The sequence below is a fragment of the Ceratotherium simum genome, chromosome 15, assembly GCF_057802395.1.
Source record: "Ceratotherium simum simum isolate JZ-2026a chromosome 15, ASM5780239v1, whole genome shotgun sequence".
NCBI classification, from domain to species: Eukaryota; Metazoa; Chordata; class Mammalia; order Perissodactyla; family Rhinocerotidae; genus Ceratotherium; species Ceratotherium simum.
In genome coordinates this window covers 20,765,722-20,789,933 of record NC_141914.1, presented here as the reverse complement: position 1 = coordinate 20,789,933, position 24,212 = coordinate 20,765,722, and the positions used below count along the sequence as shown (strand labels likewise).

The 24,212-nt window shown below is 39.3% G+C and overlaps 1 protein-coding gene across 3 annotated transcripts in view; it reads left to right on the top strand.

Moving 5' to 3' along the window:
* The first annotated feature begins 9,980 nt into the window (after nucleotides 1-9,980).
* The window catches only part of IGSF11 (immunoglobulin superfamily member 11), a 115,639-nt gene continuing 101,407 nt past the window's right edge, over nucleotides 9,981-24,212 (top strand). For all 3 annotated transcript variants that reach the window (XM_087439645.1, XM_087439643.1, XM_087439644.1), the window contains exon 1: nucleotides 9,981-10,283. In XM_087439645.1, the coding sequence (XP_087295771.1) occupies nucleotides 10,232-10,283 (52 nt within the window). In that variant the 5' untranslated portion in view covers nucleotides 9,981-10,231. The remainder of the gene's footprint in view (nucleotides 10,284-24,212) is intronic.

The following is a 24,212-nucleotide window of genomic DNA, read 5'->3' as shown; positions in this document are numbered from 1 at the left end:
ATGGATTGAATTTAAATTTGAAATGTACACATGACACTGGCTCTGATCCACATGTTGATCATATATGTTACCAGACTGGAGGCCATCTTTTTGAAATTTCTGGTTCTTTTCATGGCTTATTCCTTCATATCTTTTGATTATTGGCCTAGACGTTACAGTTTTAGGAAGATCTTCTCTGATGGGTCTAACCAAGTAGGACCTTCCTCACCCCATTTGAAGTATAAGTTAATGACTATCTCTACCCACCTTCTAGAAAGGCAAGAACCTCAGAACACTTTAATCCTAAAGACAGTGTTCTCGGTGGCAAGCAGCAGAAATTGATGACGGTTAATTAAAGCAGAAAAGGTCCAGGATGTTGGGTAGCTCATAGAAAAGATGGGAAGTCTAAAGGATCAGAAAACAAGCAGCAACCAAAGAGACTAGGTAGCCATAGGAACAGTCCAATGAGGACTCACAGACAGCTCCTGGCACCACCAACACTGTGGGCACCAGCTACTGGAAGCCACACCTGGCACCATAGCCACAACTGCCTCTGGTCAGTGGACAGTGGAATGAATTCTTCCTCATTCCTTCCTTATTCTTATACCTTACCCTTTCCTTGTCCCTTATCCCTTCCTTATCTTTGAATTTTTGTGACACCTGCTCAAGACTTACAATCTAGATGTGAGCCTCTCCAACTAGCTAAGCCTGATGTTATGTGACTGCACTCTGGTTGCTGGGAGGTGGGGAAGCACTTATGGCTTCTGCAGTGGAACGTGATTCTGCTTCCCATTGAGAATCAAACTTTGGGGAATTCTCTGAGCATTGCAAGAGGGCTTTGGTGCTTAGCAGTCAAAAAACTGTTTAGCAATCAAAAAATTCCTCAGAGTCTCGCCCTTTGGATGCCCAACATCCACCAATACATTTTCTTTATGTTTATACTTAAAAAATACATAATGCATGTATCTTTCTTACAACTGAAAAATCACTCATTTCTTCCACTTTAAGAGACAACCTGAAGTCTATAATTAGTTAGTTTCCAGATTTAATTCCAATGGTGATATCCATTCTCCTACTTGGGTTGTTCTTCTGTCTTGATGTTCTTCAGTCTGTGGACTAACTATAAGGTTACCTGCCACCATCACACCATAAATAAATTAGTGGGGTAAGGGAAAAGGAAAGAAATAGAAAGTCAAAATTTTATATATATAAATGACACAGCAAGGAATGAGATGTAGAGGCTACAGACCTTATTTCAGAAACTGATTATGAGGCCATAGTTATTTCAACTGTGAATCTTCAAGAGATAAGGTTCTTTTAGCACACTCTTAGAAAGCACCTGAGTTTCAGTCCAGGCCTTAAGCCCAGAATTTAGAGATTTAAGCATATTATCTTTTTTTTTTTTTGAGGAAGACTGGCCCTGCACTAACATCTGTTGCCAATCTTCCTCTTTTTTTTTCTTTTTTCTCCCCAAAGCCCCAGTATGTAGTTGTGTATCATAGTTGTAGAGTTGTAGCTCTTCTCTGTGGGATGCCGCCTCAGCATGGCCTGATGAGCAGTGAGTAAGTCCGCGCCCAGGATCTGAACCAGTGAACCCTGGGCCGCCGGAGCAGAACATGTGAGCTTAACTGCTGCACTGCCGGGCTCGCCCCATCTTCTTTCTGTAAGCGGTGTACCGCCATTAAAAGTGGTCACCTACCTCATAGTTTTTTATGCTGCTTTTACTGTTCTCCAGGAGCTGCAACCAGTTTTCTCAAAGCCTTGCCTTCAGCGGGCACTTAAAGAGATGATCACATGATTTTTCTCTTTTAATCTCTTATGTAGTGAATAACATTAATTTTCAGATGTTAAACCAGTCTTACATTCCTGAAATAACTCCAACTGGTATGATGCATTATCCTTTTTATATATCACTGGACTTGGTTTGCTAATATTTGTTTGCATCTCTCTAGATGATGAAAATTGGCCTGTTATTTTCCTTTCTCCCATTATCTTTGTCAATAGTTGGTATTCAATATAATGCTACATCATAAAATGAGTTGAGGAGTGTTTCCTCTTTTTTCTGTGTTTTTAAATAGTTTCCGAAAAATTGGAATTTTTTGTTTTCTGAATATTTGGTAAAAATTGCTGATAAAATTTTCTGTATCTGAGGTTTTACTTGTGGGAAGATTTTAAACTATTGTTTCAATTCCCTCACTTGTATGGGACTCTCCAGGTTTTCTGTTTATTTTTGAGCAAGTGTTGGTAAGTTATATTTTTCTAGGAATTTGTCCATTTCTTCCAAGTTTTCAAATTTATTGGCATAAAATTGTTCATTATTCTCCTTACCTGTTTAATGTCTTCAGCATCTGTAAGTGATGCCTCCTTTTTTATTCTGATATTATTTGAGAGCTCTCTCTCATTTTTAATTTTGACTAGTCTCACTAGAGTTTGGTTAATTTAATTAAACTTTTCAAGGTGCGAACTTTTGGCTGTGCTGATCTTCTCTATTACATGTTTAATATTTTACTAATTTTATCTCTTTATTATCTTATTCCTTCTAATTTCTTTGGACCTATTTTATTTTCTTTGTCAAACATCTTAATATAAACATTTAAGTCTTTAAGTTTACCTCCAATTATATATTCTAGTTGCATTTCACAGGTTTTGATAAAAGAATTTTTTGCAGAGAAAGATTCGCCCTGAGCTAACATCTGTTGCCAATCTTCCTGTTTTTTTTTTCTCCCCAAAGCCCCAGTGCACGGTTGTATATCCTACTTGTAAGTCCTTCTAGTTCTTCTATGTGAGCTGCTGCCACAGCACGGCAACTGACAGACAAGTGGTGTGGTTCCGTGACCGCGAAATGAACCTGGGCTGCCGAAGTGGTGAGAGTGCTGAACTTTAACCACTAGACCATCAGGGCTGGCTCTAAAATATTTTTATTATTGTTTTCTTCTAAATACTTTTTAGTTTCCTTTATAGTTTCCTCTTGGATTTTGAATTATTTAGAGGTGATATCCAAATGTGTCTGTGTGTTGTGTATGTGTGTACACTTATCTTGTTATTGATATTCAGCTTAATATCATTATGGTGAACTATGAACACAGAGAATGTGTTCTGATTGATTTCAATCCTGTGAAATTTTGCTTTGTTCACTGATTAATCTATTCAAAATGTTTATTCAGTGTCTACTATGTGCCAGGCACTGTTAAAGGCACTGAGAATTCAGCAATGAATAAAACAGATCAAAATCCTCATTGTTTCTATTGGGTGAAGCAGACAATAAACAAATGAGATTATTATTAAGTAAAACATAAGAATGTGTCAGTGATGGAGTGCTAAAAGAAAAATACAACAGGGAAAGAGATTTTAAAATGTCTTTTAAACTTTTTATTTTGGATAGAATGGTCAGCTCAGGCCTCACTTCAGGTGACATGTGAGAAAAGACCTAAAGGAATTGAAAGGAGAGCTGTGCAAAATTCTAGGGAAAGAACAATTTCAGTGGCTCTGAGGCAAACATGTTCCTGCTTGTTCAAGGAACACTGAGGAGGTCATTGTAGTGAGAGCAGAGGGAGTGAGGGGAAAATAGAAATGATTAGAGAGATAATGGAGGACTAGATCAAGTTGGTCCTAGTAGTAAGCAGAATAATGCCCCCCCACCCCAAAGATGCCTACTTCCTAATCCCTAGAACCAGTGAATATATTACCTTATATGGCAAAGGGGAATTAAGGTTGCAGAAGGAATTAAGGTCACTCTTCAGCTGACCTGGAGGTGAGGAGATTATCCTGGATTATCCAAGTGGGCCCACTTTTTAAATGTAAGAAGAAGGCAGGAGAGAGGGAGTCAGAGAGACGGCAGTGTGAGAAAGACTTGGCCAGATGTTGATGGCTTTGAAGATGGAGGAAGGGGGCCATGAGCCAAGGAAAATAGGTGGACTCTAGAAGCTGGAGAAGGTAAGGAAATGGCTTTTCCAGAATGGAACACTGCCCTGCTGCCATCTGTGCCCAGTGAGACTCATTTTGGACTTTTGACCTCAAAACTATAAGATAACAAATTTGTGTTGCTTTATGCAAATTAGATTTGTGGTAATTTGTTACCGCAGTAATAGAAATCTAACACAAGCCATGTAGTTTGTAGATAGGACTTTTACTTTCACCCTGTGTGAGATGGGAAGCCACTGGAAGGCCTTGGGCAAAGGAGTGACCTGATCTGACCTAATAGGATCATGCTGGATGCTGTGTTGAGAATAGACTGTAGAAGGATTCCTTCCTTCATCTAGCTTTTGGCTTGACTTTTTTATATTTTATTGAGAGCTCATCAATTCATTTAAGATTTAAAAAAATATAATTTCATTTTTTTATGAGGAAGATTAGCCCTGAGCTAATATCTGCTGCCAATTTCCCTCTTTTTGCTGGGGAAGATTGGCCCTGGGGTAACATCCATGCCTCTCTTCCTCTACTTTATGTGGGACGCCTGCCACAGCATGGCTTGATAAGCGGTGTGTAGGTCCACACCCAGGATCTGAACCTGCGAACCCCGAGCCGCCGAAGTAAAGCATGCGATCCTAACCACTATGCCACAGGGCTGGCCCCAATTTCACATTATTTGTAAGTCAAGGTCTCTAATCTGTTTTGTTGTCAGAAATGAAAGTCTGAACTACACTTTAAACTGTGAAAAACTCATCAGAATTTGAAAAAACTGAGATAACTGATTGCCAATACCCTAATATATAAAATCAAATGACAGAGTTTGAAGCAGATTAGTTTAGATTAATGAATACTAGTAAAGAGACTTTGAAGAATATTTGAAAATTATCTTCCTTATGAGAAAGAGAATACAAAAGATTTTCAGGTGACAGAAAATGCTTCTTGTGCTACTGCTGTTTTCAAGTCCTAAAAAACATAGCGGTCTACACTGTACTTTTGGTGTTTTTTGGAATAGTTACATTTAGATCTATTCTGAAACTGTTCATTCTTTTTTCTTCTTTTTTGCTGAGGAAGATTTGCTCTGAGCTAACATCTATTGCCAATCTTCCTCTATTTTGTACGTGAGCCCCTGCCACAGCATGGCCGCCGACAGATGAGTGGTGTAGGTCCATGCCTGGGAACCAAACCTGGGCCACTAAAGTAGAGTGCCCTGAAGTTAACCACTAGGCAACCAGGCCTAGACCCTGAAGCTGTTAATTTTTAACAAATAAAATGTTACAGGTCTCAAAAAACAAAAAACACCATAGTGGTACCATTTAAAATTTGCCATTAGAATGCATTCAGTAGCACTTTGTCACAATGGGCCCTCTCAGAGAGGCACTTTGCCTAAAAATAAATGTGTTCATAATAAAAGGATTTCAAGGAAAAGAGCCAGCTTTTCCCAAAATGGATGAAGATGTTGCAAAACTTTGCTTCAGCGATATTCACAATGGTGGTAGGGACTAGGCTATGCCGAGGGGGATGGTGATGCTGTTAACTTTGTGTAAATCCTATCTAGCAAGAGTTACCAGAGGAGTGGGCAGAAACAGATATAAGAAAACTAAGCTGTCAATATATCTAGGTTTTTGTGTGTGTGTGTGTGTGTGTAAGATCAGCCCTGAGCTAACATCTATTGCCAATCCTCCTCCTTTTTTTTCCCTTTTCCTCCCCAAAGCCCCAGTAGATAGTTGTATGTCATAGTTGCACATTCTGCTAGTTGCTGTATGTGGGACGCCACCTCAGCATGGCTGGAGAAGCGGTGTGTCGGTGCGCGACCAGGATCGGAACCCAGGCCGCCAGCAGCCGAGCGCGTGCACTTAACCGCTTAAGCCATGGGGTGGGCCCCTCAATATATCTAGGTTATAAACTGACCCAAAATTTGAGAAGGATGTTAAAATATTAAATGGTCTATTTATGTCTTAACATGCAATAAACACTTACCGGCTTGTTAATTACTCTAACGATTCCACTATTATCTTCTCCACCCCTTTATTGTTATTTTACAGCATTAATTGCCTCTTAATAAAAGGGAAGGGGAAAGAATTCCTCTCAAATTTTACTTCTAAAAGGACCAACCTCTACTCTAGACTATATATGGTTTTAAGCAGCTGGGTTAAAATAGTTACGGAATGAGTTACTGGCTCAAAGAAAGATCAAAAAGGAATTTTCTAACTTTAAAAATGATGTTCTTGGGGCCGGCCCGGTGGTGCAAGCGGTTAAGGGCACGCTCCACTGCGGCGGCCTGGGGTTCACAGGTTCGGATCCCGGGCGTGCACCAATGCACCATTTGTCGAGCCATGCTGTTGTGGCGTCCCATATAAAGTAGAGGAAGATGGGTACGGATGTTAGCTCAGGGCCTGTCTTCCTCAGAAAAAAGAGGAGGATTGGTATCAGATGTTAGCTCAGGGCTGATCTTTCTCGCCAAAAAAAAAAAAAAAAAAAATGATGTTCTTATGGGGCCGGCCCTGTGGCGTAGCGGTTAAGTGAGTGCGCTCCGCAGCTGGTGGCCCGGGGTTCAGATCTTGGGCGCGCACCGAGGCACTGCTTGTCAGGCCATGCTGTGGTGGCGTCCCACATAAAGTGGAGGAAGATGGGCACAGATGTTAGTTCAGGGCCAATCTTCCTCAGCAAAAAGAGGAGGACTGGCATGGATGTTAGCTCAGGGCTGACCTTCCTCACAAAAAAAAAAAAAATGATGTTCTTATAAAACATTCCATAGACAAACAGCCTCAAAAACTTAAATGCAATTAGCTGTTAATTATATATATGAATGCAGAGGAATAGGTGGTATTTATAATTTCAAATCTCATTAAAAATGATTTATATTTAGCTTGGAAAAGCCTTATAATTCTCTCCATCATTTTTCTTTCTTAATTCTTTTTCTCCTGAGCAAATGATAAAATTAATTTTCCATTCTTGAATGCAGAGTAACTGTGGAAAGAGATGATCTTGCATTTTGATGGGTGGTGGACAGACGCTGGTCTAGGATTAAGATTTGAATTTGAATAATCCATATTTAGATATTTAGAAGTTGACTGTATTCCCATGTCACCAATATTTTTGAGCCATGATTATTATTACACTATAGCAGAGTCTCACCAAGGGGTCCTTGTCCCAGTCATTCCCCTCTTCAGTTCTTCCTTGGTCAGACAGACCAACTCTAGCTCCCCTAGCGGTGGGGGTGGGGCCAACCTCATCCCAATTTTACAGCTACTCATGTCGGGGTGGGGTGTAAGTGGTGGTGGGCAGAATGGTAATGCGGGGAGGTGGGATAAATGTTGGGGAGGCAACTGCAGCGTTCCCCACAGCCAGCTTTAAGACACTATGGCTAATATAAATTTCTTTAGATGTTGGTCTACAGAGAGATGAAAGAAAAAGACTTTGTGATGTGGTAGAAAAAACTATAGGGTGAATGTCAGAAGACCTTGGTTCCAGTTCTGCCCACTGGTTTTTTCAATCCCTGAGCTGTCCCTTGATCTTTTTCAGACTCGGTATCTTACTATGTGAATAACGTGAATATGTGAATAACACTTGCCTTACCGACCCCCTGGGGTTGCTGTGAAGATCAAATCAGATAATATATGTGGAAGCACTTTGAAATTTATAAAGTGTTATACAAACGTAAGATGTTGTCTGTTGCTTTAGCACTCAGAATACTTAAGAGATTTAAAGAAATCCTACTGTGGTCATAAGGCAGATTAACATAAAAGAGCTGGTGAAACTCATCATTACTAATAAAAAAATTTACTCAAAATACATGCCAGTGGTATTATCTGTGTGAATTAAACAGCACATTTTTTCTTTGTTTCCTGAGCGATTTTCCTTTTGGAAGTCTCTGTGTACAGCACTTGGAGTTCCCAGTACTCCAGATCTGCTTCCTTAGAGTCCACCATCTACCATCTGCCCCCGTGCTCCTGGGCAGCCAGATTGCCTCCTGAAATCTGATCGCCCCCGCTCTCCCTTCAGAAGCCACACTTCTTTTTCTATTACAAGGGCTGCTCCACTGAACTGTGCACACTCCGTTCTCTTTATAACTCACCAGCCCCTCTTGGGGAAGGCAGAAGTACACTATGGTGACATAGGCAGAAGAGCTCTCTTTCTCTGCTGACTCACGACAGTGCAGATACATCCCATATACAATCGGAAGTTATTTAAGGATGGCCATCAAATCTTATACTTTATGTTTAACTTTCAGCCCAGTGCCTTACACAGTGTAGATACTCAGTAATTTTTTGCTGAATTGATGTGCTAAGAAGTATATCAGGTAACTTGCTTTATCAGGGCTTTTCAGGGCTAGATTATTAGGTTATTTATTTAATTAAAGAATAAATATTCTATCTCTATATTTAAATCTGAGATTACAGTGAAGCAAAGTCCTGCTCTGAGTAGTACCTGCCACTTGACAGCTTTGTATGACTTACTCTTATGCCCTGCTTAGGACTGGTTAGAATGCAGGAATTTGTACAGGACAAGGCAAGGAATTGAATTGGATGAAGGAAAAAAATCTAGTCCTTGCCCTGGAGTTTAAAAGAAAGAGAATGAGCCCAGTGATGAGATCATATATGAAATTTTAAACTTCTATTATTAATATCAAAGACTTTATACTGTCATATCATTCTTTTCTTGCCATTAGAGATCTGGTAAGGGATTCTAGCAAATTGGAAATAGCGAGCAAAGTTGAGGCATCTCTGATCCATAATCAAACTACGTCTTCTCAAAGTATTCTTCTTAAAGGTGATTGGCATTTCTTAATGTCTTCTGTTTTTTCTTTCCCTGAAATTTTAACATCGACATTTTCAAAAAGGAAAAACTGCATCCATAAGTCCACCATCTTGATGCTATTTTCATTTTTACATATATTTTCCAATCTTTGTCCAAATGTATAGACGTTTTACATATTTGCCTTTCTTCTGCGCAGACTATTTTCATTCGAGTTGCCCTGGGAAGATTGTATCTGCCAGATAGAGGCTCAGAATTTCTGAATGGCCCCAAGAATCCTCGTCTATCCTGCTGTAGAAATTGACCAGAATGGTCTGACATTCTCTGGACAGGTATGTCCTAAATTTAGAAGGCTCGGGTTGGAAACTGAAGCAGAAAGTGACTATGGGCAGCAAGAAACCAGAGACCTCAATGGAAAAAAATGAAGATTAGGTTTTATAGGGAGAGATGTAGGTAGATATTCAAGTAAAATCATTTCAGATGCCACGAAGGTCTCTCTTCCTACCCAACCAAAACAAACAAGAAACAAAAAATAAAAACCCAACCAAAATAACAACCATCACAATAAAATCACCTCCTCACTAGTTAAAAAATACTTGAAATTAGTTTAAGAAAGCTTAAACATTTAAAACAGAAACTTTTAAACACTAGAAGTTGACACAAGTTTTACTAAAGAAGCAAGAGAATAAGCAGTCTCTTTGATAGGAATGGAGAGTGAGGAGCACGGCGCGCCCCTACGCTCTTTTCAAGGAAGAAAGAGTTGTCAGAAAGAAGAAAGAAAGAAAGAAAAGCTCTAGAATAGAACAAACCTCATCAATTCTCAATTTTGCCAGAGTCAGGTTCTTTCAGATTATTTAGATTACAGAAGAGAGGATTGAGAGAAAGTGAAATGGCCAAATAGAAACCATCTGAAAACTGCAACAGAAAGGAACCTTGCTGGTTTGCACGAAGGCTGTGGAAGAGTCCCTCCTAGCGCTCGGTGGCGATCAAGGCTGACACCACCTGTCCGCGGAGCGTTCAGGGCAGGGAGGCGCCCGGCCTGCGCCGAGGCGGCCGTCCGCCCCGCTTCCCGGCGCCCGCGCGGCCTTGCGGGGGACGGGCGGGCGTGCGGCACCGCGCACAGGTGGCCAGGGCTGCGCCAGCTGCGCGCCGCGCTCGCTCCGCGGGTGGGCCGCCAGGCGTCGCGCTGGAGCCGCGGTTGCCCGGGAGACCGAGCGGGGCGAGGGGGCGGCGCGGAGCCGAGCGGAGCCGGGCTGCTGCCCGAGGAGCTGGGCGAGAGTTGCGGGGAGTGCTCCCCGGGCGGCGCGCGGGGCCGGCGGGGCCTGGGGCAGCGCGAGGTGGCCGCGGCGCTGCGGGGCGAGCCCGGGACGCGCCTGGTGGCCGCTCAGCCTCCGCAGAGCGGGGCGACGCGGGAGCCGCACTTGCCTGGTCTGCGCGTCCGACGGTCCCAGCCCCGGCGGGCGGACCGCGGCCGGGCGGCGGGGCTGCGAGGACCCGGCTGCCCGAGAGCGCCGAGAGCCCGGCCCGCGCCTCTGCTGCCGCGACGAGGAGCCGGGCGGGCGGCGGGCGCGCTCCCTGCGGCCCCGGGATGACTTCTCGGGGCTCCCCTCTGGCGCCCCTGCTGCTCCTCTCTCTGCACGGTGAGTAGCCCGAGCCCTCCCTCCCCCCGGGGCCAGGCTGGGCCGGCGGGCCCGGGGAGACGCGGTCTGGGCACCGCACACAGCCTTCTCGCCGGTGTCGCGTTTTGGAAGCCCAACTTTCTCCGGGGCCGTGTTCGTTGCTGTGGTCGGGGCCCGCCCGCCCGCTGCGGCTGCTCCGCTGGCGCCTCCTTCCCCGGCGCCCGCACGGCTCAGGTGCTCCCTGATCCAGAGGTGACTACACCCGCTGCTCGGGTGCCGCCGACCCTGAACCTGACTTTGACCCCGCTCTGCGCCTTTTTAAATAATGAATTCCCGTGCTTCCTGGGTCCAGTGAGAAACAGTTTTTAGAATCAATTTCCGTTACCAGGCGGCTCTAGGAAAACTAGAGATGCCTTTAAAATAATTTAGAAAACTTTAAATTGTAGCTTTACCATAACCTTTAACAAGCATATACAGGTTTGACTGAAAATGTGACCTTTAAAAAAAAAAATAACTATACTGTGTGCTACACTATATTCGAAAACAAGAATTTATTTTTTTATACTCCAGCTTCTTCTCCCAAGGTTTTAAATTGACTTACAAAAATACGTAGAATATAACAATATTAGAACAAAAGGAATAAACGTGTGTTTAATTGTCTTAATGGTTTAAAAAAACCTATTTAAATTTCATTTTCTACTCTAATCTTTCTTACATTTAATTTTCTGTGAATAGCCATCATATTTAAACTCTGATTTTCATCTTATACGGTGCACTTTTCTTTCATAAGTGCACTGTCCTGTGGAATAAAGTTCTCTGCCCCATTTAATTGATTGTTGAGATTTATTGAGATTATTCTGAAGGGTTTTATTTCAAAAGCAGGTTCAATGATTTATGGAATATTTGGTTAAGCGTGTTCTTTCTGGAGATATCAGTATGTTTCCCGTAGTTTTATGGCCTTATTTGAATTGATAATGTACCTATAGATAAAGTACTTATAGTAACCTATTTGGCTGACTTAAATTGTACAAATTCATTTAGTAGGGGAGAAAGGAATACAAAACCCTTGTATACCTTTTCCATAGAAGCCAGTGAAGGAAATCATCAAAATTACAGCTAACTTTCCTGGAGTTCAATAGGTATATTTTAAGTGATGTGTAGATAATAATTAAATGACGTCTCCATGTGCTTCTAAATTAATTTTGACTGGTTACCGGTTTGAGAGGGCCAACATTTTTCTCTGTCCTGCTTCCTTCAGGTGTGAAATAAGATAGAACAAATGAGCTTTTTTTGCAATACCTTGGACATAACTGAAAATATTATAAATTTTACTATAAGAACAGCTGAAATTTTTGGTAAAAAAAAATCTGTTGTTAACCTTTGTATATTACAATAAATGCCACTCTCTTTTTGTAAATAGCGTTTGTGTATTTGTTTTTGAATTATTAGGCAGTACTTTTAGAGAGTTAATGTAGTTCCCAGAAGCAGCCTTACAAGGTCATCTGGTTTGTTCTTTTCCTTCAGCAGAACTATTCCTAAGCTATCCTAGGATGTTTTTAAAGACTTCCAAGGACATTTCAGCCTTCATGATAATCTCTTCTGTAGAGGCCCTTTTCACCCTCAGAAATGAACAAATGTGTTCATTTGTTCAACAAATATTTACTGAGCTACCATTCTGCATTTGGGTGTCTGGTGGGATGGGATGGTGGTGGAAGACAAATGAACAAGTTTGTGCACAGCCCTTAAGGAGTTTGCAGTTTTAAAACAGGCTGGAAGCATGCACAAATGATTTATGATACAAGGACTATATGATGAGTGCCATTTATTAATGATGATATCTAAGAAGACTTCCTGGAAGAGTTTACTTTTGATCTGGACTTTGAATGAGTAGGATTTGAACTGGCTGAGATGGGAGTGGTTGGGGTTTCCTAGCCAAAGGAAGAGCCTGGACAAAGGATATGAAGTGGAAAGTGCAGGGGCATACTCTTGAAAGGCCAAACCTCTAGCTGCTAGAGCAGGAGATGTGTGCAAAGGAGAAAGGACTAAAAAGGTCGTAAAAGGATAGTAGAGAGCCCTGAATGCTGAGTTTGGGATTTATTCAGTAGGCCATGGAAAGGCCACTGATACTCAGTTTTCTTAAGACGAGGTAGGGAAGAGGGTGAACGGTTATTGAGTGCCTACTTGTGCCTAGCATAAGAATCTGCGGGAGAATACCATGTCCTGACTGAGTTACATTCTCAAACCAGTCAACAGCAGAGTTGGTTTGAATGAATTAGAGCCCATCCCTAGGATTTGCAGTGTGGAATGATGGGGGAAGGGCTGGATATCTGAACAAAGTTGTTTTTGTTATGAAGGGGGAGAAGGGAAATGGATGCTAGATAGATAACCCTTGTAGCAGGAGCCACTACAATGGGAGAATGCACCAAAGGTAGAAAGAGAGAGTCTCTTCAATTTTTGAAAGAAAATGCGTGTCAAGAAATTTCTGTTTTTATTTTTGTTTAAATCTCTTCAAAGGGAATTCAAAGGGAATTTGAATGGAAAAATTGACTTTTATATAGTTCTACCAATGGGTTAAATATACCTAAAGTATTTCTTGTACTATTTGTGATTCCTTGAAATAGCAGATAACTTGCCAGAATCTGAGAAAATGTATCAAAAGAAAGAAAAGACCACATAAAATGAAATGAAAATGAAAAGAATTATGAGCCTCAATGTTAGCATTATGAAAAATTTATTGTAAACTTCAATTTATTAACTCTAACTTTAATTATGTAGCTGTTTTGCAAGGATTCACTTTTTAGTAAAAAGTCTGTAATTTGACCTACTGGAAAGGTGTCAGCCACTGGATGAAAATTTCAGAGAAATTAAGCTTAGTACACTGTATATTCAACAGGGACTATTCAGGAAGCAGTTTAAATATTAAATCACCAACTGCTTCTAAAATGTTATGCTTAGAACTGTTGTCAGACCCAAGGTAATGATGTAATGGGTAAAGACTTTTCCCCCCAGTAACAGTATGTGGCCCATTTTCAAATGTATTTTCCTACTTTGATAGTGGAAGCATTTATAATGAAAAGTCTCGTTTGAAGCTTCATCCTTAAGCCATGTGATTTAGTGTCGAGCAAGGTGATGTGCTGGTACACAAGATTCTTCACTTGCGGTGAGTTATACAGAACAAGGCACTGGAAGTACTAGCTGAGTTGGGAGAGAGTTGGGCAAATTGTGGAGTTCCCACTAAAATTCTCGTTTATAACTAGTTTATTTAGAAGAGGGATTCTGAATCTATTGTTATCCACACGAATGATACCAATTTATGCCTATATTTTAGGCAGTTTGAGGTAGGATTGCTGGGTTTCTGGTAGTCCAGTCACCTCACGTCCCCTCCTCTGTTGGACGAGGACTGCCTGGCACTCAAACATCTCACCCTGGCATTTTGCGGGCAGCCCTCAGACCATCTGGAGGCTCTGAAATCCTCCCGTGATCATACTTTGAGAGTAACTGGTTTCAGAGAGGTTGTCATTTCTTGGGTGGTGTTCAAAACACCATCTGATTTGAGCTGAATTTGGTCTTAAAAGTGAAAAGTTAATTAGTTAACTTGTTAGTTAACCCAATCTTACTAAACTGTGGAAGGATTGTTTTCTTTCTTGTTAAAGTTTGGGTGACTGATTTTCTCTGTACTTCGTTTCCTACCACCTAAGAAAGAGACTATAGTAGTAGTTTGCATTTGTGATGGTTTTAAAATATAGAAATGTGAAGTCAGTCACAGAGAGAAAATCGGTTTCCAAATTTCATGAATGATAGACTCAGCCATTGATCTGATACCAGGTCATCCTTACCATTACCAGACACTACATAGGTGCTGTATGGTGTCGCTCTGCCTCACTCCTGTGTTACAGGAAGATCACATTTTAATAAATATCACTAACATTTTTGTGTTTATGGAATAGGATTAAACCAATACAAATTTGACAATGTGAACAAAAAGTCTATTCAATAATAAATCCCAGAAGTCTACTTACTGGTTTCTCTTCATTTAGCATTTTGGTCTTGAGAGGGTGAACACACTGACAGGGTTAGATGCACACTTTTATGTAGAGAAGCATTGCCGGGAAAGCAGTCGAGATGCCAGAAGCACTGAGTTCAGGAAATTCTTGTACCACATAGAGTTCTTTGGAAGAATCTTCAGAGAATTAGGTTAACATCAGTGGCAATGAGTGATAGTGGATCAGGATTTAGAGTTGGGATAGATGGTTAAAGTATAATAGGTTTGTAAGATTGGAAATTCAGTGCTGTTTTTTTCACCAAGAGTCACAACTATGTAATAACACAGTGTGACATTGTGAGTGTAACTCTAATGTAATGGCCCAGTCTAAAAAGACTCATTAATCCAATATTTAAAAAATTAAAAAGAAATTTAAATTTTTACCAAAGTCTGTTGAAGATCACACGAGTGGAAACGTAAACAAACTTAGAGAACCCTTTTACCCACAGTCTGCCTGTTCACAGCAGTTACTCATGTAAAATCTCTGTTCTCTCACTCCTGTATTCTCAGTAATGTTGATTCCTTTCTGTCCTCTTTCCTGCTCATCCTCTCCTTCCATTTTAGAGGATGTTATGTTCTGCTAGTAGCATCAGTTTCTAAGGTAAATAAATCTAGTTATTCATGGCTCTTCCCAATGATTTAGTTCTGCCTATTTTGAGGGTTCATATAAAAACCCTGGGGCCAAGCAGGCAGACCCAGAAATCACCTTAAAAGCTGGGCATTTGGTGGGGGTATGTGAGAATGTAGACATAGTTCTATGCTAATATTTTCCCTTTGTTCCATGAAGTTTATGATATAATTCTCTGTGTGTGTGTGTGTATGTATGTATGTATGTGTATTTTCTCTAAAAGACTATTCTACCATGCCTGGTACATAGTGAGTACATGGTAGATAATTGTGAACAAATGAGTGAGTGGTTACTAATATAAGTGGTAATCCTGTGTACTTAGAGTAACTGAAAAGAATGTTTTTTTCTCTTTTAAAGAAAAAGAGAATTTTTGTTAAAATTTTCTTCAGTGATTTGGTGTGACTGTGTCCGCATCAATTGATCTGTAAACTTTAGTATATGTTTTGTGGAACAGAGGTGATAGAGATCTATTTTCACAGTCTTTTCAAATTCTATGACTTTTGAAGTTTGTTTAAAAATGCAGTACTTACAGATCTTTCAAAATTGATTCATAGCTTATCTTTAATCATAAAACTTTGAAGTTATCCATTTTTGAGATTTTTTTCCTAAGGAATTTATGAAGGTTTTGCTCTGTGCAATAAAGAATGATCTTGGACTTTTGGGAATTCATTTAGAACCTTGAAGATTCCCATTTCCGTGTCTAGTATTCTTAGTCCCAAGGGCCTGTATGTTAGAACTAGTCTCCCGAGAACAGAGCTAATTAAAATAACACCCCGTGTAGTCTAAGCTCAACCTGCCTCTCTCCACATCATGTGCGTAATGTACTGGAGATGCTTTTTTAGAAATAGGAGCATTAACTAAATCAGTCCCACGTGGAGGCGTTGTAATTTCCTCAGTGGGGATTGTCAGGTGCCTTCCCCTCTCCTTCCCTTCCCTTTTCCTGAAATCTGCATATTTCCAGCCATAGTTTCTTCCAGCTATGATTCATTCCCTTGTGGACCATCCTCTCGGTTGGCCATGATGTTTATATTTCTCAAAATGTCAACAGTCTTCTACTAATTATAGCCACATCCTCGACCATGTGCTCAACGATGCCCTAAGTAACATCAAACATTGATCGTAATACTTCATCTTTGTTTCTTTGGACCAGGTCCGTCCCTACCAGTTATACAACTTCTGTCAGCCCCTTTTTTTTCAAGATCATTTGCCAGAACACAAAATACGTGGCAAAAAGAGAAACTGAAGTGTAGTCAACATCACTTGTTGCAGAACATGTTCAAATCAGGCTGGCGTTTTAGGCTTTCCTTGGTGAAGAAAGCTTGTAGTGCAGTTCACTTATGCATATTGCCATGTGTAAATATAGATTGTTCTACCAGCACCTGTTGGCCAAGACTTAAGACAGTATGCAGAACTTGTGAAGAATGTGTTAACAGTGTAGTGCAGATTCTTTTGGCCTTAAAGATTCCTGGCACCTTAAAGATTATTGAGGATCACGAAGAGCTTTTGTTTATGTGGATATGTCTATCGGTATTTACCATATTAGAAATTAAAAATGAGAAAGTTTGAGTTTAGAAGAGTCGTGCTGTTTTACATTTTTGGAAATCTCTTTAATGTCTGGCTCATTAGAAGACAGCTGGATTTCCTTGTCTGCTTCTGCATTCAATTTATTTTGATGTGTTGTCTTGATTTGGTTGAAACATATGAGGAATATCTGGCCTCACACAGATATGTAGTTGGAAGAGGAAGGAGTATTTTGATAGCATTTTCAAATAATTTTGCATATTCTTTGATATTCCATCAAAACTCAGTTAAGAGTTTCTTAAAGATTGGTTGCAATGCAGAGTCAGAAACCACATCAATAAACATTTCTGACTCTGTTATATTAAAATCCCTTGGTTTATCTTGCAAATTGAATGGATCTTTTATTCATGCATGATTTTTTGGTAACGTTATACATTGATAATCTGGAAAATATTGGTTCACTGATGCAGATCTTACAAATGTTCACATATATCAAAGTATATAATATAAAAAAAAATCACATTTGTTAATATCACCATTGATGTCATCAGAACAGTCTTTAAGTATTGAGAAGCTGTTCAAGTCATGACGGCAGATACAAGTTTTCCAAAATTTTAATATTTCCTCCAAATTTATCATGGGCAACAAATAGCTGTCAGTCATTTCCCTTGAAGTGGTAGTCTTATTTTGTTTGGTTTTGAGAACATGTCTACCAGTTACCTAAGTCTGAATAACTGTAGTGTGTCTGTGCGTTGTTCTTTCAAGTAAAAATGCTGATCCATGAAAAAAGCCGCCAGTTCATTCAGCTTTGAGCTCAGTTGCACTGTGCTTTTCCTCGGGACAACCATTTTGCTTTGGTATGCAGCATAAGTGACTTCTGTTGCTTTACTACCCATTTTGTCACACAGAATATTATAAAAGGTCAATATTTAGTAAAATGGCTGTTATTGTTTCATCAAAGACATTCTTTGGTGGAACTGGGTTTTCTTTTTTGACTGTCAGTGCGTGACAGTGAAGACTACAATGACTGAGTATAGTTGAGTGCCAGTGCCTTGACTTGTGTTAAGGCACCAATAGTTTCACCCACCACTGCTGCTGCACCATTGGTGCAAATGTCAACACAGGCAGAAAGGCAAATAGCATTTTACCGTTATTAAGAAAGTAGGTTTTACCTCACAGATTTTCTGAAAAGGTCTGGGAGACCCTCATGTGTCCGTGGACTATACTTGAAACTCTTGTGTACTTAATGGAATATTAGATTCTTTGTTTTTGAAAACTGTTTTAGAAACAAATAACCACGTAATTATTCCATACTATGTGGGATGGCACTAAATGGAGTATGCATGTATTATTTAAAAATAAATAACAAACTCATTTAAAATTCTCTATTTTTGTATTATAATTTTTTTAAAATTACAAAAGTAATGTATCCTAGGCGTAAAAATTCAAACAATGCAGAAGTGTTTAACTGACTCCTACCTCACCTCCATGCACCGAATTCTCTGGTTTTGCTGTACATTGTTCCAGACCTTTTTGTAATCATAAACAAAGCCTGCGTGTACATGTATTTTTTTTTTCTTTTATGAGGGTCTTTGTGGATCTCACAGAGGACCAGTCATTTAAATTTTTTGGAGCTTTTGTTTAACCTTTTTTCCATAAATTCTAGGATCATAGTTCTGTTGTTTGATTGCATTTAGTAGGAAAGTAATCATAGCCACTAGGTAGAAAATGTGTGTACTTTATATGTGACTAATAATCACTGTGCCACCAGATTATTTTTCATGAGTTTAAATCAATGTTATTGAAGTATAATTTGACTTTGATAAGATGCTCCTATTTTCAATATAACATTATATGAGTTTTGGTAAATTTATGCAACTGTGTAAGCATGACCACAGTCAAGATGTAGAAATTTGCATCACCAAAAAGTTACCCCATGCACCTTTGCAGTTAACTCCCCCACCCTTGGACCCAGTCAAATGTTGATTTATTTCTGTAACTATACATTAATTTTGACTATTCTAAAATTTTACCTAAATGGAATCATACTATTTGTACTTGAAAAGTAAAGACTTCATGCTTTTTATTAAAATGGTCCATGTTTATTTTAAGTAAAGGCAAACAGTATAAAGCAGGAGAAAATAATATTTCAACATTTCATTCTAAACTGCAGCACCCAGATTTATCCATTTTAACATTTGACGATTGTGATTTATTTCTTGATAAATCTAGATAGATTACTATCACTTAGAATTGTTTTAGTGCTTACTTTATTCTCTGAATTCATTTATGTTTTCACTGTTGGCCTGTTTCCATCCAGATTGAAGGAGAATTTGTCTAACTTTGATATTGAGTGAAAATGTCTTTCCTAGAATTTTTTAGAAATTGCTGCATATTTTCTGGCATTGATTGTTACTGTGGTGAAGTCTGAGATCAGTCTAGATTTAATTTTTCTCTCTTGAGAGTGATTGACTTTTTGTACCTGGATGTCAAAAGTCTTCCTGTATCTTTATAGTTCAATAGGTTAACCGTAATTTTTCTTGATGTGTTTGTTTTTATCAGGTTTTTTCTGTGAGATATTATACCTTTTCAGTCTACCTAGTCATGCCTTTCTACATTTTCCTGTATTCCTTCTTCCATTTTCCTGTATTATATTTCTGAAAATTTTATGCTTCATATCTTGTATTTGTTATCAGAGACACTATCTGTGTATTAAGTCATTTTTGTCTCCTCTAGATAGTGTTCTTTTTTAAAAATTTTTATTCAATTTATTTAAATTAGAAAACCCAATTCACCTATTTTTCTCATGTATTTTTTAAAAAAAATGCCATAAATATTGTTCTACAACTTATTTTTAAAACATAACAATTTAATATGGGCATCTTGCCACATCTGTTACATGGATCTACCTCATTCTTTTTAACGACTGTTGAGTATTTCATAGCATGTATATACCATAATTTATTTAGCTTTTTCCCCACGTTGGACATTCATGTTGTTTCTGATTTTTTGGTATTAATGGTGCTGGAGTGAACATCTTTGTACATGTAACCTATAAATTTGTGTAGGTATTTCTGCAGTCTAGCTTGCCCAAAGTAGAATTATTTGGATTTACACATTTAGCATTTTGGCAGAGACAGTAGCATCGTGTAGACTTCGTATGGTCAGACATCTTGGGTTTGAATTCCTGACTTGTGATTTATTTGCTCTCTGACTTTGGGAATATTTTAATGTCCCAAGCTTGAGTTTGATTATCTTGTAGAGTGGAGGTGGCCTTCTCAGTGTGTTGAGAAGTACTAAATTAAATAAAATGATACATGTCTAAAGTGTCTAGCATAGTGCCTGGTATATAGAAAATGCTTGGTTTGTGGCAGTTATTGTTACAAGGATTGATCAGCCCCAATTTGAGTCAGGAGGTAAGAGTTGTCTCCGTGGGGGGGAGGGGGGGGAGTACCAATGGATGTGTGACCTGGGACACATCATACAATTCTCTGGCCTGCTTTCGTTTGCAAAATAAGGGAGTTGGATTAGGTAATCTCCTGTTCTTTTCCAGCTCTGTAATCTCATGATTCTTTGACTTGGCTTCCAAGTATTGAGAATATTGACAATAAAATAAACTGGAGCTAATGGATGGCTGGTTTTAACATACTTATAAAACTTTTCCTAAAATAGTTACTTGACTTTCCTCTTCCCCCATCAATATAATGAGACTGTTGTAGCAAGAGTATAAAAAGTGGTTTCAAATATAAAGAATCTTACTTTAAAATTTTTTTTTAAGTTGATTTCTTTTCACTTTGGCTCAGGCTCTTTATTCTCTTAAATCCTTTGTATCACAGACAGATCTTGTATGTGTCGGGAGAGGGTCAGTGGTAAGCAGGCTATGAATATGACAGAAATCTTCTTTTTACCACAGTCACTGTATTCTGGCCCTTAGTATGCTGGGTTACATGATGAATATAGACATTTTTGTAGCGCTATCATTGACTGAAAACGAAAAACCTGTGAGCTTTTGAAAAACAACAAGTTTGACTCAGGGAGGTGGTGATGCTTGAACCGAAGGCTTTGGAGGGTGTGGTTTAGGGTGTGTCTTCCTTCTGACTCTAGGTTTTGTGTCATTGATGGTGTTTCCCAGCTGTGGTTTTTGTATTCTCATGAAAGAAGATATTTTTATATAAAGCCAGGTGGTCTCCAAAAGCGACAGATTTAGTCACATTGGCAGAACTTTCAAAATAATTCTGAGATTCATAAACTCACTGCCTACTGTGTTGTCTTGGTAAGTATAGTTTGTTTTCAGAGCATTAAATTTTTCCTGAAACTAAACCACACTAGTTGAGAAGGTTTGTACTCCCAAGTAGTTTTAGAAAACTTAAGCACAATTCGTTTTCATGAAAATATTTTCTGAAATTGTGACTTTTCATTTTTCCTAAGTCATGATTTCATTGGCCTCAGAATTGTTTTTAGTTGCCCTTTGATCAACCTGTATTTCCAGTTTCCGTCTTAACATTTGCACTTCTTTGGACAAATTAATTGTGCTCTTTCCCCCTCCCTCCCCGGTTCCTTCGAATTCAGGGGATTGAGTTGTCTCCCTCATTAATAAGAAAGTGTAATGTTGCCAGCCACAGGGAGCTGGACCAGTAAGGTCTCTTAGAGCCCTTTAATTCTATAATGTCCTTGATCTGAGGAGGCCGCTCAGCAAATCTCTTCACAATTTCCACGACCAAGCCATCTGCTTGCATTAAAATAGATCAGATCTGCTTACTCCTTCAGTGTCTAACAAATATTCTGTAAACTGATGATGATGAAGACCATGAAAGCGAAAATAATTTGCGATCTTGAGCACGTCCCCTGAAATCTCAGCTCAGATTCTCTTGAAATAGGGTAGGTTGGCTGCCAGCTCTCTCTTTGGCTTGAATAAAAGGGTGGTGGACCCTTTCCCCACTCCTTTGATTGCAGTTATTCCAAGTGTGGCAAGTGAACTAATTCACCTTTTCCACGTTTAGATTAAACTTCACAAAACCATTACTTACCCTTCTACTTCATATATGCTAGCTGATTAGGTAAACCCACACATATATTGATCTGATTTTGTATATGGCAGTTTGCATAAATGGTCTATATATATTTAAATCTCGGGCAGACTGATTTTGTGTCCGGCTCAAGCTTCTGATACTGTGCAGACTATGTAGCCTGTGCAGACTGTGTAGACTGTGGCAGCATCATGCTGTACAAGTGTATGACCCCATGGCCTGTTCCCACGCAAAAATAGTTTATTTTTTTCACATCTGAAAACCACGGAATCTTTAAAATATTTCTTCTGAGTGTTCTTCGTACTATCCTTTCTCTCCTCACCACCTCTGTTAATTTATGTCCTTATTTCAAGTTTACATTATTTCAACGGTTTTCTGCTGGTCTTTTACTTCACCTTTCTTCTCTTTGACTCGTCCTTGACTCTCTGCCTGGTTGCTTTCTGTCCAACACTGTTTTCCTTGTGTTCCTCTCTTCCTTCAACAAACATAACAACAGAAAACTCCAAAAATCTTAAAGGATAAATGCCAGTTTTTAGGGTATCATTCAGTGTCCTGTGTGGCTTTCCTCTCTTCCCCACCCAACCCAACATGTTTCCACTGCCCCTCTGGTCCCATCTTCCTCTTCAACTTTGCCCCATGTGCTCTGGTCCCATCTTCCTCTTCAACTTTGCCTCTCATTTTTCCCATCCTCTTCTGGTTAGTCTGAAATAGCTTGCCTCCTTCTCTTGATGTCCCTACTACCCATCCTCCAGGCCCAGCACAAGCCTGTTTCCTCTGAGCCTGACCGTCTGCGTGCTGGCCTGACTGCTCTGTAAGAGATCTTTTCCTCTTCTGGTTTCCTAAGCACTGTGCTTCTCCTTTGGTTGCACCTCCACACTGCCATGCCTTGTCCTCTTTCTAGCCAGTTCCACGGGGTGAGCACCTGTGCAGTGCACCTGGCAGGTGCTTAATTTATTGAGTGAATGGATAAATTTTAGATCTTTGCTTTTCAGCAGCCTTTTATCTTGTGTTAGGGAATAGACAATCCAATTCTCTCATTTTTCAGGCAAAAAGTTGAAACTCTATACATGAAATTGAGATATTCATGTGAATTTTAACGTTTTTTTTTACTAAGGCACAGACATTTCTCATTCTCAAAAAATGATTAAAAAACAGATTCTTTTATGCTATGGATTGAACTTGCATTTACTTATGCTCCAGTTTTGAACAGGTTAATACAGTTTCTCCGCCTTTTCCTTTATGTGAACTGAGTTTACCATAGCTTCCCATTATCTTCTGTCATGTTCCTGCTGCCTTTCTCTATTTTACACTTTATTCGTTCCACTGATGGAGTACTGACTTATATATAGTCAATTTTTTCTTTGATTATGGTATATTTCAAAGTTGCTATATATCTATTAGAAAAGACAATAGTGACAGGGACTAAATTTTTAAAAGGATGTAATATACACAAAAACAGTGTAGCAATATTGAGTACTACTTAATGAATTATCATAGGTGAATATGCTTGTGCAACCATCATCTAGATCCAAAGGCAGAGCATTGCCAACACCCAATAGCCCCCCAATGACCCTCTCAATCACCCTACCGTTCTCTGCTCCCCAAAGGTAACCACTTTTTGACTTCTAAGACTAGAAATTAGTTTGCCTGTTTTTTAAATTTATGCAAATAGAGTCATCCATATTCATTATGCATTCTTTTATGTCTGGCTTTTAATATTCAGCATTGTTTAGGTGGTTTATCCACGTTGTTAGGTGTAGCTATAATTTCTTCACCTTCATTACAGTGCGGCACTTCATCGTATGCAGACACCATGATATTAATTTATCCGTTCTACTATGATAGACATTTGGGTTTTTTCCAGTTTGGGCCTATAATGAATAATGCTGCTGTGAACATTCTATGAACGACATACGTGTCTTTTGATGCATCTGAGTACATTTCTGTTGGGTGTACACCTAAGAAACAAATTGCATATATTCAGCTTTAATAGGTTCTGCCATTTTTCCAAAGTGGTTGTGCTGATCTTTATGCCCACTAGCAGTGTATGGGGGTTCCATTTCCTCTACATCCTTGTGAACACCAGGTATTGACAATTTATTTTGTTTTAGCCATTCTGATGGGTGAGCAATGGGGTCTCATCGTGTGTCTTGTTTGTAGACATTTTGCACTTCCCTGATTTCTGATGAGATTGCTCATCTTTTGTCCTTTTTACTGGCTATTTATGTATCCTCTTTTATAAACTGTTCAAGTCTTTTGCCAATTTTTTTAAACAGCTTTACTGAGAAATAATTCATGTATCATATAATTCACCCATTTAAAGTATACAATTCAATGGTTTTTGGTAGATTACATTATTAATTTTGAAGAATTGTGGTAAAATATAAAATTAGCCATTTTAACCATTTTTAAGTGTACAATTCAGTGACATTAAGAACATTCACAATGTTGTGCAACCGTCATCACTATCTATTTCCAAAAGTTTTTCATGACCTCAAGCAGAAACTCCATAAACATTAAGGAATAACACCCCATTTCCCCTTCCCCAGGCACTGGTAACATCTGATCTATTTTTATGTTTATGAGGTTGCTTAGTCAAAGTCCCTCATGTAGGTGGCATCATACAATAGTTGTCCTTTTGTGACTGGCTTATTTCACTTAGCATAATGTTTTCAGGATTTATCCATGTTCTAGAATGTTTCAGAACTTCGTTCCTTTTTATGGCTGAATAA